General features: G+C 41.6%; 1 protein-coding gene across 6 annotated transcripts in view; it reads left to right on the top strand.

Moving 5' to 3' along the window:
* Positions 1 to 7,178: 7,178 nt before the first annotated feature.
* Positions 7,179 to 16,863, top strand: part of SLIT1 (slit guidance ligand 1) — a 256,670-nt gene continuing 246,985 nt past the window's right edge. For all 6 annotated transcript variants that reach the window (XM_051981768.1, XM_051981770.1, XM_051981769.1 and 3 more), the window contains exon 1: positions 7,179 to 7,671. In XM_051981768.1, coding sequence (XP_051837728.1) covers positions 7,478 to 7,671 — 194 coding nt within the window. In that variant the 5' untranslated portion in view covers positions 7,179 to 7,477. The remainder of the gene's footprint in view (positions 7,672 to 16,863) is intronic.

Genomic DNA, 16,863 nt, shown 5'->3' with positions numbered 1-16,863 from the left:
TGATTGATTCATGAGGTAGGTAAATGGAGTGAATGCTGGATTTGGATTCAGGACACACACAGGAATCCTACCTTGTATAGTATATAGAAATGTATCCTCATCTCCCTGAACCTCCATTTCTTCCTCTATATAATGATAATAGCATTATGTGCCTTATAAAGTTGTTACAAACACTAAGCCACAGAAAAAATGTGGTCCATTGTTAAACCTTAAAATATTATGTAAAGTATTTAATCTATATCGGATTGCTTGCTGTTTTGGGGGGGAAAGGGAAAAAAATTTGGAACACAAGGTTTTGCAAAGATGAATGTTGAAAATTATCTTTGTGTGTATTTGGAAAAACAAAATACTATTAAAGTTATATAAAGAGGAATGACCCCATTGCTTCTTTGGACCTCAGTATCTTCCTTTGAGAAGTGAAGGATTTGGACCAGAGTCTCTCTCAGGTTTATTCAGCACTCGATCCAAAACTTCTCATGTCCCATCCAGCTCTCAGTTTCCTCTTCTGCAAGATGAAGAATCTGGGCTAGAATCTCTTTCAGGCCCTATACAGCTCTGGAGGGTCCTGTACTTTTGCTCTGTGGATGATGAGGAGGGTTTTCACAACCAGGCTCTGGTCTTTTGTTCTGCTTCAAAGCCCTGCCAGCTCTGTTGCCCACCCAGGTGTCAGACCCATTGTTCTCTGTTTCTGTGATCAATACCTTCAATGAAAAGTTCCAACTGATACTAGGAGAAGTAGTGAAGGACGACAGACCTAAAAAAAGGGGTCAACCTTAAGCCACTTCGAGCAAGACTGAAGGAAATGCTCTGTCTGCAAATAAGTCTTTCTGTTTGTGAACCCCAATGATCTCTTTTGTTCAGCCTTTGTGAGAATCCTGCCTGTGGTTATAAAAGCGACTGAGAGGGATGTGCTGAATTATGAACAGTCCTAAAGTATTTTAAGCCAGTCATTGGGCTAGGCACTGGGGATACAGATGAAAGTGTCAAAACAGTCCCTTTCCCTCAAGAATCTTACAGCCTACCTGGAGGAGACAACATAAAAGTCTTCACAGAATAGTTACAAGGTAATTTGCAGGGAAAGGTACTAGGCCATAAAGAAAGACCTCCTTGATTCAAGGCAATTCTTTGGATGGAGAGAACCATCTGCATCCAGAGAGAAAACTATGAAGACTGAATGTGAATCACAACATAGTATTTTCACCTTTTTTGTTGTTTGCTTGATTTTTTTCCACTTTTGATCTGATTTTTCTTGTGTAGCACATAAATGTGGAAATGTGTTTAGAAGAATTGCATATGTTTAACCTATATTGATTACCTATTGTCCAGTGGAGGGGGAAAGAGAGAAGGAAGGGAGAAAAATGTGGAAAACAAGGTTTTGCCAAGGTGAATAACGAAAACTATCTTTGCATGTATTTTGAAAAATAAAAAGATATTATTATTAAAAAAGAAAGAAATATCTCCTGTAGAAGGGGGCACTTGAACTGAGTCTTAAAGAAAACTAGGCATTAGACATGGAAGAACTTAGGAGAAAAGAGAAAGAATTTAGGGAGGCCTCTCTTAACTCATGTGCTCTTTCCTACTCTTGTGATTAGCTGGAAGAGGGAGGAGGTTCCTGTCCTGGGCTGGAGTGTGGGGGGGACTTGATTTCAAATTATTTTCTTTGGGGGGTGACCTGAGAGTGACCTGTGGTAAAAGTATAGGTGGTACTCCTAGAAGGAGTAGGAAGAGAGGGGCAGTTGAGGGGACGCAGGCTGCCATGCCTGTCTCCTTCCCCCCTTTCCCCCTCCCTAAGCAGAGGGAGCAGGTGGTAAGTAATGTAGGGGGAGACCAAAGAGAGGAAGGGGGGAAAGGAAATTGAAAAAGCAAGGGGAGGGGGCTGGTGGCAGCGGGGAGGGTTGGAGCTGTTATTTAATGAGTGCATGTGCTATGAACACTAATGAGCTGGAAGCATTCACTGAACGCTGCCTCCCAAAATGGGGACTTGGGCCAGACCCTTGGGTCTAACGGAACAGGGGAACAAACAGCCAAAGAAGGGGCTGATTGGATGACCTCCTACAACTTAGAGGAGGCCAGTTTGTCATCTGTCCTGTGAGCTTCCACACCCTTTGAACTCCGGGAGCTGGAAGAGCTGAAGGGAGGATCCTAGGATCTGAAGCTACAAGATACCCTAAAAAAGATTTTGTGCAAACCCTTCCTTTTTCAGATGGAGAAATTAAGGCCCAGGGTCAAAGGGCTTGCCACCGGGTCCCATGGGGATAAGTGGCAGAGCTGGGATTCAGAACCAGGTCCTTACACTTGCAAAGTCTGTGATCTTTCCACAGTATCTCGCTGCCCTCATCTTCCCACATGATTTACTTCCAGCTTAGCAGCTGTGAAGGGCCAGAAAGATGAGTGACAGCTAAGCCGTTTCAGAAGTCACTGCTGGTGTGTTTAGGTATTCTTGAGCCAGTGGCAGGCTTACATTGTGTAGCTGGTTCCATCTTCTCCTCTACACCTCCCCCCAGTCCTCCCTCCCAGGCCCCCTGTTTTTTCCATAAGCCTCAGTAGCAGAACTCGGTCTCCCAGGGGAATTAGTCTGGCCTATCATCACTCCCACATTCCCCACATGGGACTCTGGTTCTAAGAGTCCTTCTGGGGGTCAAGGCAGGAGGAAAAATTGGAAGAAATGAAGTCCCAAGCATGATTTTTGCATTCTAGGTCTCTTAGATACTTTTAAAAATTATTATTATTGGTCTATCTCCTGGCATCTTCCTGTTGAACAGAAGAAGGAGGTGAGCTTTTAGCAGACAGTCACATTTTCAGAGGTTAGTTGGGAATGTGGCTGGTCCTTCTGTGGCCTCAGACACAATTTGTTCCACATGGGGAAGGGCATTTGGGATTTATTGAGCATTTGGGGCAGTTAGGTGTCTTAGAAATAACAGCATGGATTGGGATTCTGGAGAGGCCATTTTGGCTCTGTGTGAGGTGGGTAAATCATTTCTCTTTCAGGTCCCACTTTGCTTGTCTGCAAAATGAATGACTTGGACTAAATGATCTTGAAAGACCTTTTCAGCTGTAAGCATCAATGACTAATGATTAGAAATTGATATTAGTGTAAAGTTGAGACCAGGACAGTTTTTTATTTATCATCTTCCTTAATAACGAGAATATAGGACATGTTAGGTACTTGGAAATAGAGTGGGCATTATGCACTCAAAATGATCACTGGTTTAAATATGGCTCTATATTAATGATCTGTCACTTTACAATATAACAGGGACTTTATCATGAAAATAAGGGACAAATTTTTTATATACTGGACATCTTGCAATCTTGGGTCGGGAGACATCCCTTTATGGTCTGTTTGCGAATGGGAGCTATGACTAGAGAACTATATCCAGACAGAATTCAAATTTGGGACTCTTGGTAAGATACTCCATGAGAAGGAAATTGCTTAGGAAAAAACTCCTGCTTATTATTTTACTAATGACTTCTAGCTACCAGAAGTTAAAAAAAACATGGAGTATGGTCAAAGGCAGATGTAAGAGAAATTTTGCCATTCTTTAAGTTTCTTACAGAAAATGAGACACTCTTTGCTCTTATTTCTAGGTCCCATAGAAAGTGTTTGGATAGTACACTGGCATGTTTTCTTTTATGCCTTATCACATGATGTCTTCTTTTCGTTCACTCCAAATACCATCTTGCCCTAAGCCTAAAGAATAATTTTCATAGTTATAACTAAGGCAGAGCAGCTGGAACTTTGTCTCAGAGCTGATAATTTGGAGGGTCCTAACAACTTCTCAGGAGCAGGGAAAGCTATCACTGATACCACCCATCTGTACCCTATCTCATCTTGTCCAACTAGTTACTTGCTCCCAAGTGAAAGCATTACTAGTTGTTGAACTGATTTTGGACCATTTATATTTGTTCATATACTGAGAAATGTGCCCAAGTAGTCTATACTGTGTGTGGTTGTAAGGTCTACAAAGTACGGCAAATAGTGTATGCTCTATTCCCCATGCAGCCTAGAGAGTGTCCTGGGGACTGCTAAGATGCCCACTGAAGTCTTACAAAGTCCATTTACTCTGCTTCCTTTTGAAGAGAGGCTAGGAAAGGGTAATCGGAATCATGAAGGACCTGGAGATTATACCATGTGTTCATCTGTCAAGGGAACTGGAGATGTTAGCCTGGTTATGAGGAACAAGATCACCATCTTGAAGTATCTGCAGGACTATGAATGAGTAATTCTACACTTGTTTTGTTTTGCCTCAAAAGTCAAAATCAAGATTTGTGGGTGACAGTTGCAAGGCAACACATTTAGAGGTGCCCAGAAGGGAAATACACTGCCTCAGGAGGTGGTGGTCCTCCCTCTCTCCCACTTGAGGTCTTCAAGCAAATCCCCAATGACTTTTTGTCCATTTGCTGAAGAAAGGATTCTTTTTTTAGGTTGGTCCCCAGAATTTCTTCCAATTCTAAAGTTCTATGATTCTATAATTCATATTTCCTAACAGCTCTTCTAAAAGCATAATCCATGCATGCTGTACAAAAATAGTTCCATCCAAACCTCTTCTTTGTGCTTTTTTCAGATACCAGTGGCCATTTTTTTTTCTAGAGTAATAATCAGTGCTACTTCTTGGAAGAAGCAATCTTTTTATTTATTTGTCCCAAAACGAAATCTGATAAGATGACTTAGTCAAAAAAAAGTGTAGAGGGAACTGGGAAGCTCTTTTCATACTAGTTAGTTTTACCTCTGATTGTATTACTGCATGTCTCCTTATAAGTTTTTGGGTTGTATGGGGAAGACTGATGGAAAATAGGCTTAAGGAGTGATAAGGGCTGTACTACAAGATGCAGTATGAAGTGACATTCTAAAGGTCAATTTCATGACAATCCTGAGCTAACTTAAAAAAAAAGGAATTTTAAAAAGCAAGCCCTAAATATGTAAAAGGGTGAGATGAGAACATTAATCTGCCATAATCTATACTCTCCTGGGGCTCAGAATTGGAAGGTGAGTAATAACTTGGAAGCACAACCTCCCCATAGTGGATGAGTAACTTACTTACATAGTAAGAGTAACTTACTTATTTACATAGTGGAGTAACTTACTTTTTAATATTACAAACCAACCCAACTTACTTGTTAATATTACAAACCAAGCCAATCTAATTCAAACAAAAAACCCCAAAAATACAAAGAAGAGGAGGGTCCCTTCCTTCTTTCTCCTCTGTTCCCATCCACAAAACAAAACAGCAGGATTCATTCTTATTAGTGTTCTTTATTAATAGGACCCATTCCTCAAAATGTCCTTTGTTAAGATAAACTGTCTTTTAAGTCAAAGAAAATGAATTATTAGTGCTGGAAAGGATCTTAGAGCTTTAGTCTGATTTTACAGAGAAGGAAACTGAGACTTGCAAAAGGGATTGATCTTAACTCCATATCATCCACCTGGTGATTTCTGAACTCCAAACCCAGTGTTCTTCCCACTACACACTAAGATGTCTTTGAATTGGAGGGTCTGGGTTTCTGTCCAGATCTGCTAGTATTACTTGTGTGCTCTTGGGCAAGGTTCTTAATATCTCCCTGCTAGTTTTCTCCTCTGTAAAAGATGGGGAGGGAGGGAGACAGAGGGAGGCAAGGAGAGAAAGAGAGGGGGAGAAACAACAGAGGGAGATAAATTCCCTCTAGAGGAGAACTCCATTTCTCCAGAGAGGCAGGGCGATAGCTACTGGAATAGGAAAGTTCTTAGCATCCAGAAAGACACTTCTGAAGCATCAGAAGAAGCCTTTGAAATCCTCTCCAGCCCCAGAGCCATGATCTATGACTCTCCTTCAGGGATTCCGTGGGAATTTATTTTAACCTGATTCTTTCTGAATGCTGTCGCATGGGGGTGGGGATCTCCTCCTCCTTCCGAACCCCCTAAGGGCCTGGTTTCCCCTCAGTCAGGATGTTAGCTGTAACCACCAGTAAGACATTCTCTGTCCTGTACAATAAAGTGACCCTGATGAAGTTTAATAAAAGCAGCTTAACTTGGCTCCTAGTTTTCCTCGCAGTGAAATGGACTACGGTCCAGGAGGATGGTTGGGGGGTGCGGGTCTGGGAGACGGGGGTGGAGAGTTTGGGTGGGAGAAGGACGCCGAGGGAAACTTGCTGGTTCGTGGTACAGAAACTTCCCGCCAGAGCAGCCTCGGGTCCCTCGAGGCAGGTGTTCGGCGGTGCCCCCGGAGCTCCCTTTGCCTTGCCCTTTGGACGCCGCCCTTGTTTTCAAAAGCTGGCGGGGAGAGGGAGGCGTCGGGGGGCAGGTGGCTCCTTTAGGCGCTCGGAACCCTAATGATCTGCCCCGGCCGGGTCACTGGATGCCCAAGCAGCACCCCGGGTCTGCCTCAGCTCCCCGAGCCATCCCGATGAGCAGGGGGGCCCGGAGCCCGGGGTGCTGGTGACCCGTCTCACCTTTGCGAGCTGGGCTCCCCCCTGTCCCGGCTCCCGCAGGCCCCTGGGGCACGCGATCACCCCGCCCTGCCCTAGCCTGGCAGGAGGCGCCTAAAACCAGGGCTTCAAGTGCCTCCGGGGTGGTGTGTGTGTGTGTGTGTGTGTGTGTGGATTTGGGGGTGGGTGCGTGCGCGCGGGCGGATCGGGGAGTGCACCCCTGGGCACGCCTGTGAGTGTGACCGATAACGCGTGCCCGGGACTTGTGCCTGGCGTGACAGGGTGAGGGGCTTTTCGAGCGTGTTTGTGGCTTATGTGTGTGGGTCAGTGCGCGCGCTTCTCCAGCGCCCCTTACTCCCCGCCGAGACTCCCCTTCCTCTGCTTTGAGCCGCAGCGCGCCCGCCCCACCCCCACCTCCGCCCCAGCGCCCCAGCACCCCGGCCCCTTCCTTTGCGGTGCTCCGGGGTTACACCTTTGAAACTGTACGCGGCTCCACTTGAGCTGAGTGGCCGTTTGAAGACTGTGGCGGCGGGGGCTGGAGAGAGCCGGGAGGGACGGGAGAGGAGGAGTCAGGGCTGATATTTGTGCCTTTAGATTGATGGATGACTGCTGGATGTGAGTGTGTGTGTGCGCGCGCGAGAGGGTGTGAGTGTGAGAGTGTGTGTGTGTGTGTGTGTGTGTGCGTGTGTGCTCGCGGCTTTCCCATTTTCCTCTTCGCAGCAATCAGGGAGGGAGGGAGGGAGACAGAGAGAGGCAGGGAGGGAGGAAGGGAGGGAAAGAGAGGGGGAGAAATAGGAGAGGGAGATAAGCTCACTCCAGAGGAGAACTCCATCCATCCAGAGAGGCAGTGCGATAGCTACTGGAAGAGGAAGGTGCTTTGCATCCAGAAAGACACTTCTGAAGCATCAGAAGAAAGAAGCTTTTTCTCCTTCTCTCCCCCCATTTCCTTCCTCCCCCACCTTGTTTTTACCTGGAATTACACACGAACCTGTGTGGTGCTTGGAGCCAAACGTAGGACTGTAATGGTCAGAGGATCCAGTCTTCTGGCACTGAAACAGGACTGTCTGTGGGTACCATGGCTCTGAACCACAGGGGTGGCCACTCGGCTTGGCGCCGGCCAGAGGTCTGGCTCTTGGTGTGGAATGCCCTGTGCCAGCTGGGTGCCCGCGGCTGCCCTGCTCTCTGCACCTGCACAGGGACGACTGTGGATTGCCATGGCATGGGGCTCAGAGCCGTGCCCAAAAACATCCCGCGTAACACTGAGAGACTGTGAGTATGGGGACCTTTTTCCTTATGTTTATTCCCAGTGGGGAGCAGGAGGGAGTCCCCCACTTTAGCCCCTGTAATCGCTCCCAGCCTAGATTTGATTCCCTAGTCTGGAGGGCACAGTTTGGGGCCCTGGATAGAAAATCATTGGATTGGTCAGTGGAGCTGAGGTTATTTCCTGAGCCAAGAGCACAGCTGCTTGCCTCTTCTTGATTCAAATAGCCCTCCCTAGGGTTGTAAGCTCCCTGGCTCCCCTATCCTCACTCACACCTGCACCCCTAGCCCTCCTTCCCCCCTCTTATTATGTGATGCTGAATTGATACAGTAACTCTGTTTTCAGGGTGCTTCAGAATCTCATGAGATAATCCTTATGGCACCCCCCTTGGAATGGAGATTGTCAATACTTTATCAGGCAGGAAACCCCATTTTGGGGTTATATGGGCTTGGAATAAGGGTGTATTTGTATGTGGGTGTGTTTGCATTTGGCCTTTGCGGGCAAGAAGGCTGCTGGGCTGCTGCTGGGGTGTCTTGGGTGCTTAGTTGAGGCTCTTCCCGTCTCCTTTCCCCTATTGTTTGTCCTGGTGCAGTATCCTTTCCTTGGCAGGTATCACCCATTAGTTTTCCTCGTTACCCCTCTTCATCTCCAGTTCAGATAAACAATGGAATGAAACATGTCACAGCGTAGCCTTGGGACATCTTTGATATTGGGAGCTTGGGTTGTGACTGATCTGGCTTATCAGAGGGGATGTGGATAAGCCTGACAGAGGGGTGGGGGAGGGAGACTTGGGAAATACCGGCCCCCCCACAGACCTGGTGATGATACTTTTGTCCCCCTGTTCCTGCTATGGGGCAGTGTGCTCTTTTTAACAGGGTTAAGGAGAGATTAGCTATTTTAAGTAATAAAAACATCATTTCTACTCACTGCCCTCATCCTACCCTTACTCCTCTTAAATTCTTGAAGAGACTATATGTCTTTTATAGTTCTCCTGGAGCACTGCTGGATGACAGAGTGTATGGGTAGCATGTGTATTTACAGAGCTAAGTAATGTGCTTAGAGCTTTATCCAAGCTCTGTATATGCAAATTTGCAGTGTCTCTTCCTCCAGACCAATAGTGCATCCCGTATTGCATCTACAGGATACATGCGTGTGTATGATGGATTTTTGGACACACACAGAGCCTTTGTACTAGGACAGAGGTTATTGCACCAGTGGATTTTGGAACGGGAATTTGTAGGGGGGCTGTGCTGCCTCCTTTGAAGCCAGTCTGTCCTTTCTTCCCACACTCCTGTGCAAATCCAGTAGCTCTCAATCAAAGAGCCCATATTTTGATAACTTTTTCACACATTTTCATCGCTCCCAGCAGGTCAGAGACAGAAATCTGACCCTAAGGGGATCATTTTTCTCCATGAAACTTTATGTACTAAGGTCAACAATTAGGAAGCAGACATTTTCCCTTAGAACCTCCTACTGTCTGATTCTGTAAGTTTCTCCACTTATGTCCTTGTGGTCACATAGGGGACAGGGAGGTTACATGGAGATTAAGATTCTGCTTCTGAATTCTGAAATAGGGAAGGGTTGGAATCCTTGATGACATTCCTCAGTTCGATTTATTCCTTCTTCAGGTCTATCAGCATAGAGCCAGCGTTTAGAGTAGATCCAAATAGTTTCTCTGATCAGAGATGCTTCTTTGAGAAGTAGTTCTATGGACAGACATTTGCCCTTTGGTTCCTTGAATTCCGGAGTTTGTAAGACTTCCCAAGCTTCCCTCCTTTCTATTTCCATTTCTGCTCATTTGAAACAGTGTCAAGCTCTGCATTCTTTGATGTGTATGTAGCGGTTCTTCCGCAGTGTTTCCCTCCCTGAATAATTTCATTCCCCTTTGAAATTTTTTTGTTATTTTTGAAAAGATTTGATCATTTATTTTTGGTTTTGGTTTCTCTTTCTCTCCTGCCCCTCTCAGGGTAATTAAAAAAAAAAACTCTCTTAAGCTATTTAACTTTACACAATGAAGTAAGATGGAATCCAAATTACTGCTAGACAAGTAGAGTGAAGGTAGGCTGAGTGACAAAGGGGAAGACTAGACTTTAGCCCAGAAATGAATTATTCTGGAGGAAAGAGGAAAAGTCTAATTTTTACTCTTTGGGGTCAGGAGAGAATTAGGTTTTGAGCAAGGTTCTGATACTAGCTGTGATATTGGGCAAGTCATTTGAGCTCATGAGCCTCAGTTTCCTTTTCTGTAAAATGGGAATGAGATTTCTTAAAGTATTTATTTAACAGGATTATCGTCTGGAAAGTTCAGACATCATAGAAGTGTGAATTATTTTTATCATCTGCTGATTTGGAGTTGAGAGAAATAGTGGAAAGAAATAAGATGTTTCTTTTAAATAGACCAAGAAAGAGCTACTTAGTAAAGAAAAGAGAATTTAACAAACAAGAAATTTGACAGAGTCAAGAAAGAATGCACATGTGGACTTAAAATAACAGTGGTAAATTCGTCTCTCTAATCAATATGGGTGTCGAGCACTATCAGTGACTGAAACAGCAGCTTCTTCTGAGGTTGTGAAATTTTTATAGTCTGCAGCTGTGCATTTCTCTTTTGTCCTCTGGGTAGTTTCTATGGCAGCCTGTGTGGCCAAGCAACTTTATGATCCCATATTCCATAACACTGGTTAGTCTCGTCTCCCTCAAATGATGTGGAATCATCCCTGGATTCCAGCAGAGGCATCTACAGAAAAGCTCACCAGAGGCCCCCACAGCTGCTAAGGAAATGCAGTTCAGTTAGTGAAGCTATAGGGGGTGAGCTGGGAGGGGGAGAGGATATGCTAAATAATTTACTGTAATGGAACAATTAAAATAAAGAATTAAGGAGTAAGGGTCAGACATCCCAGAAAGCATCTTCTTATTTGTTGGGCCAAGATTCAGAGGAAACTACTCTCGTCTGTTTTTTTTTTTTTTAAATAAGAAATATTCTACTTTGATTAAATATATAGATCTTTATTATTAAAATCTATATAAAATGTGAAATTTTATTAAATACAAAATGACTGTATCTTAAAGTTATAGGAGATAACTGGTTATTAATATGGAGGTCATCAGAATTATTTATCTGTGTGTCGTTAGTCCAACAGCTAGTTAGAACAAAGGTCAAAATAAACATCAACTTAATAGGAAGGCTAAAGATGAACAGGTGACACTTAAACAGTATTTTCAACCTTAGTCAGATGAGTTAGTGAGACTTACTAGTGGGAAATGGGGGAAGAAGGCAAAAGATACTGACCTTGTCACCATTTTCTACAAAATTTTAACTAATGTAAAACAGTTCTACAACAAGGAGGGCCCAGAATTCTCTTTAATCAGCAAACTCTTAATCTCCTTGACAGATACAGGTGACAGGCCAGGGTAATAATGGCTTAGGATACATAATCATTGGTAAAACACTTCCTACCAGGATGGCAGAATGATAGCGGCAATAGTGCCTTCTTTCACATCAAAAAGCAGTGGTAGGAAAAATAATTATTCAAAAAAATTGACATGAGATCCAAATGAGCCGTATGATCCCAAGAGCATTCATGGATGATGAAAGTGGCAGAAGGACAACAAATAATATGTAAAATGGAACAAATTTGTCAATGTCTTTATAACTACTTATTTACATAATCAGTGGCAGACAAACTACTGATTTTGGATCCTAGTCCCTTTGGGAGAATCATAAAGATATCCAGTGTACAACGCAGGTCAGGTATAGGACAGCTATTTATTTCCTCCACATAGAAAAAGGACTTAAAACACAAAGCCCACACAAGTACATATTAACAAAGACTTAAAAAACAATTTAGCAATCCATACTCTTTTTATACTCTACTAGGAGTATATTACGAGGAGTAAAATACTCTACTAGGAGTATATTACGAGGAGTAAAATATTACAACATGGAACATTTAGTGATTCTTGAATTGAGTTTCCACATTTGGCTCTGTACTTTTTGAACAACTTCTTCAAAGTTCATGTTTTTTTTTGGCCAGCTGGGACATAGCATGGGCTCAACCTCTAGGTGATAGTACTCTTCTCTAAGGTGGGTATAATAGTAGAAAAATTTTCAAATTTCTTTAACTAAAACTCCTCTAACTGAGGAACCAGGAATACCTGACGACTTGGACCTGAGGCTTCCCATTCTGAAAATATCGATCTCAGGATTGATGTTTAGTTTTCTATATTCAGGCAAAGAAACACTAAGCAGAAGAGGCAGCAGGATCTTGAGACCCAGGCCCAGATTTACCTCGACAGCACATATACATTCTGTCATGTATGAACTGATTCATAATTAGTAGAGTTGGTGATGGTATCTCTCCCCCACCTCCCCATCAAAGGAAATCCCAATAAGAATTCCATTCCACAAGTTAAGGGGAGAGGAAGAAAAGAGTGAGAACAGAAGTTTTTTGTTTGTTTGTTTTTCATTCAAAAAAGTCTACTTAGTGAACAGCTCTTCCTGGCTCCTTGGCTATCCCTCTTTTGCAGCTTCATTTATACAGCAAAACCTTAAAGTGCTATATAAATGCTAGCTGTTCTTATTTGAGGGAAGTAGTAGATAGAATTCAGGAAGATGTGGGTTTAAATTTGGCTTCAGTCACTCTCTGTGACCCTGAGCAAGTCACTTAACTTTTTGCCTCAGTTGCCTCATTTATAAAATGAGCTACGGAAGGAAGTGGCCGTTCACTCCTGTGCTTTTGCCAAGAAAACCCTAAATGAAGTCATGAAGAATTAGACATAACTGAAACAACTTATCAACAACAAATTATTTGGAAGCTGCTTGATATAGTTGATAGATTTCTGGACTCCAAGTCAAGAAGAACTAAATTCAAAAACTGTTTTAGCCACTTCCTAGTTGTGTGACCCTGGGGCAAGAAACTTAATCTATGTCTGCTTCCGTTGCTTCATCTTTAAAATGAGGATAATAATAGCACTTACCTCCCAGGGTTGTTGTGAGAATCAAATGAGGTACCATATGTAAAGCATTGTGCAAACCCAAGGGCCCTCTATCCATCATAGCTAGCTAGCTGCTGTCATCACCAAGACCAAGGCTTGGCTGTGTCACTCTAAATTCCTTCAGAACTAAGCATATGCTTCCCAAGAGACAACTGTGCAATGACCCTCTGATTATTAATGGCAAACAAGGAATAAAACAGTCAGATATGTGTTTACCAATGGTGCATGCTGCTGTCATGGAGGATGTCTTGGATGGGGCATGAATGGAGAAAGGATTATATATAACAAAGTCTAGATTAGATGCTTCTCTTTGTGTATGACATTGCAGTTGGAAGGAAGTTTAGAGGTTCTCTAGCCCATCCCAAATCTGAAAAAGGATGCCTTCCATCAAATAATCTAACAAATAGTCATCTGGAAAGGTTTTTTTAAATAGTCATCTGATTTTTGCTTAAAGACCTTTGGAGAAGGGAAATGCATTAGCTCCTAAGAGTGTCCGTTTTATTTTTGGCTAATTCAAATTGTTAGGGAGTTCTTTCTTTTTTTTCCCCCTTTATTATAGCTTTTTATTTACAAGACATATGCATGGGTAATTTTTCATTATTGACCCTTGCAAAACCTTCTGTTCCAACTTTTCCCCTCCCCTGGTGGTAGGCAGTCCAATACATATTAAATATGTTAAATTATATGTTAAATACAATATTTGTATGCATATTTATACAGTTATCTTGCTGCACAAGAAAAAATGGATTTAGAAAGAATGTAAAAATAACCTGAGAAAGGAAATAAAAAGGCAAGCAAACAATAACAGAAGGAGTGGAAATACCATGTTGTGGTCCACACTCATTTCCTATAATTCTTTTGCTGGGTGTAGCTGGTTCTCTTCATTACTTAACAATTGGAACTGATTTGGATCCTCTCATTGTTGAAGAGAGCCACTAGGAAGTTCTTTCTTATGTGGAACCCAAATCTATATCTTTGCTGCTTAAGTCTAAGTCTGCCCTTTGCAGACAAGCAGATCAAACCGTATCTTTTTTTTTTTCTTTTCTGAGAATTATCCATGATTTGAGAGTTAGAAGAAATCCAGTAGGAATCCGAATTATAAAATGTCTGACAAATGGTCATCCAGCTTCTGCTTTCAAGCCTTCAAGGAAGTCTATCATTCCCTGAGGCAGCCTGTTCCATTGTGGGGCAGCTCTAATTATTTGGAAAATTTTGATGTGAAGTTATATTTGCTCCTTTGCAAGTTCTACTCAGTAGCCCTAGTTCTTCCTTTTGCGCTTTGTCCTTTTATGGACAAATAGAATAAACTGACTCCCTTTTTTAATATGATAGTCCTTTAAATACTTAAAGACAGTCATTATATCTGTCCTTCCTCTCAAACCTTTTAGCCATCCTTGTTATCCCATTCTGGATGCGCTCCAGATTCTAAATGTATTTCTTAAATTGTTGCACTCAGAACTGAACAGAATTCTCAGATCAGGACTTAGTAAATTTTTCCCATTTGTGACCTCTTTTCATCCTAGTTATGTGGTAAAATAGATATACCAATCAAACATTTGTTGATAATAAATCATAATTTCATTACCTCCATATTCAATTATGAGACACAAACCAAAGTTTAAAAATCTGGGCTCTAGATGAGATCTGATGAGGTAGATTAGAGAGGAAGTACCACCCTGGATGTCTGAGATTGCATTGGCTTTTTTTTTTTTTTTTAGTTGCCGATTCTTATTGACTACACAATCCACTAACTCCCCTACATCTTTTTTGGACAAACTTCTTTCTCCCCTATTATGAAGTTGATTTTTTTTATACTCAAGTATAGAACTTTATATTTATCCCTATGGAAATTTCATCTTCTTAAATTCAGCCCAATGTTAGATCTAGCCGGTGAAAATCCTTTTGGATCCTGATTCTGTCATCCATTGTTAGCCATCCCTCTCAGATTTGTGTCATTTACAGTGTTGAAGAATGCTATTTTTTATGCCTTTATCCAAGTCCTTTATAAAAACTGTTTTGCCCAGGGTTAACCACAAATCCCTTGGGTATTCGACTGGAGATGACTTATCACATTGACCTTGAACCACGAACAACTAACTGCTCTTTGAGTTCAGTCCCATCCAACCAGTTATGACTCATTTAACTCTATTTTCTAGACCCCAGCCTCTGGAAATGTGATTCATGACCCCATAAGGGGTCTCATAACTGAATATGGGGGTTGTGAAATTATGATTTGTTATTAGTAAATATTTGCTTTACATATCTATTTTATGTACCGATGTACTCAGGATCATGCAAAATTTTTAGGGGGAGAAAAAGGGTCATTAGCAGAAAACATTTAAGAAGCCTTGAATCTCTGAAAGAAGGCAGAGAGATGCTTTACTAGAAGCTTTGAAACAACGTAGATAGGAATATATCCACAGCATTCTCCTGATCTAATAGTTGCCTATCTCAAATGAAAAAAGTGAACTTTCCAGTGAATTGTATTTGCCTTCTGGAGTTTTTTTATTTACTTAATTTTGTGATTTCAAAACAATATGAAATGAAATGAAAAAAATGAGGATAGCCTTGCAAGATCTGTTATTAATGAGCTTTGTTGGCTTGTCTAGTTTTCACCATTAAAAAAAAGTCAGCTTTATTTTTTAAATTTATTTTTATTTAATAAAGCTCAACACTGGGGCTGACTGGGTGGATCAATGGAGAGAGTATCTATTTTAGAGTCAGGAGGATCCCAATTCAAATGTGACCTCAGGTATTTGATATCTACTAGCTGTTTGTCCCAACACAAGTTACTTTACTCCATTATCTGCCCAAAAAAGAAAAAAAACAAAATCAACAACAATAACAACTACTAACAAAAAACAAAAAAGCTTAAAAGTGCTTTAAAACTTTTGGAATACCCTGTGTGATTTGGATTTTTGGATTTTATCCAGTAATTATTGCTTTAGGGACTATTACAGAATCATAACACCAATTTAGGGACTCTAAGATAAAAGAGGAAAGCAGGAAATATATATATATATATATATGCATACATACATACATATATATATGTGTGTGTGTGTGTGTGTGTGTGTGTGTGTACACATAGTTGTTGACCCTTATCACTTCATTAGATTGAGAGCTTCTTAGGGTCAGAATCTGTTCTTTGCCTTTCTCCCAGCTTCCTTGGCTTATTTTATGTCCCATTTAAAATCCCACCTTCTACAAGAAGCCTTTCTCAATGCTTATTTCTCTCTTGATGGTCTCCAATTTATTCTATATATACCTTCCATGTCCATAGTAGTTTGCATGTTATTTTTCCCATTAGACCATGAACTTTTTGAGGGCCAAGACTATTTTTAATCTTTCTTTTTATCTCCAGCACTTAGCACAGTGCCTGGCGTGCCATAGTTGCTTAATAAATGTTTATTAATGACTTTTTTTTCTGAAGCTTTTTCCATTTTACTTGACTGGAACTGAAATATTTTATTATCAGTTTAGTTTCAGAGATATATTTTATCTTCTCCAACACTTCTGTCCATAGTGTTTTTTTTAATGTAAATTTTTTTCCAGTTTATTGCTTCCTTTATTATTTTTTTTTAATTATAGCTTTTTATTTAGAAGTTATATGCTTGGGTAATTTTACAGCATTGACAATTGCCAAACTTTTTATTCCAATTTTTCCCCTCCTTCCCCCCATCTCCTTCCCCAGATGGCAGGTTGACCAAAACATGTTAAATATGTTAAAATATAAATTAAATACAATATAAGTATACATGTCCAAACCGTTATTTTGCTGTGCAGAAACAATCGGACTCTGAAATAGTATCCAATTAGCCTATGAAGGAAATAAAAAATGCAGGCGGACAAAAATAGAGGGATTGGGAATTCTATGTAATGGTTCATAGTCATCTCCCAGAGTTCTTTCGCTGGGTGTAGCTTATCCATAGTGTTTTGACTTGGTAGGGATGTTCATGAACATGGAGAAGGAAGTCCTCTGCAAAGAGGGAAAGGAATAAACATTTATTAACTACTACTATGTACTAAAGGCATTACAAATAGTCTACTGGATCCTCATAAGACCTCTGGGAGGTAGATACTATTCTCAGCTCCATTTTATAGGAAACTGAGGCAGGCAGAGGGTACGTGACTTTTCCAGGGTCATACAACTATTAAGTGTCTGAGCTCAGAGCTGAACTCAGGTTGAGTGACTCCAGGCCCAGCCCTCT

Source organism: Antechinus flavipes, chromosome 2, assembly GCF_016432865.1.
Source record: "Antechinus flavipes isolate AdamAnt ecotype Samford, QLD, Australia chromosome 2, AdamAnt_v2, whole genome shotgun sequence".
Classification (NCBI taxonomy): Eukaryota; Metazoa; Chordata; class Mammalia; order Dasyuromorphia; family Dasyuridae; genus Antechinus; species Antechinus flavipes.
Note: the sequence above shows the minus strand (reverse complement) of the source record. Positions and strands in the feature narration are given on the sequence as shown.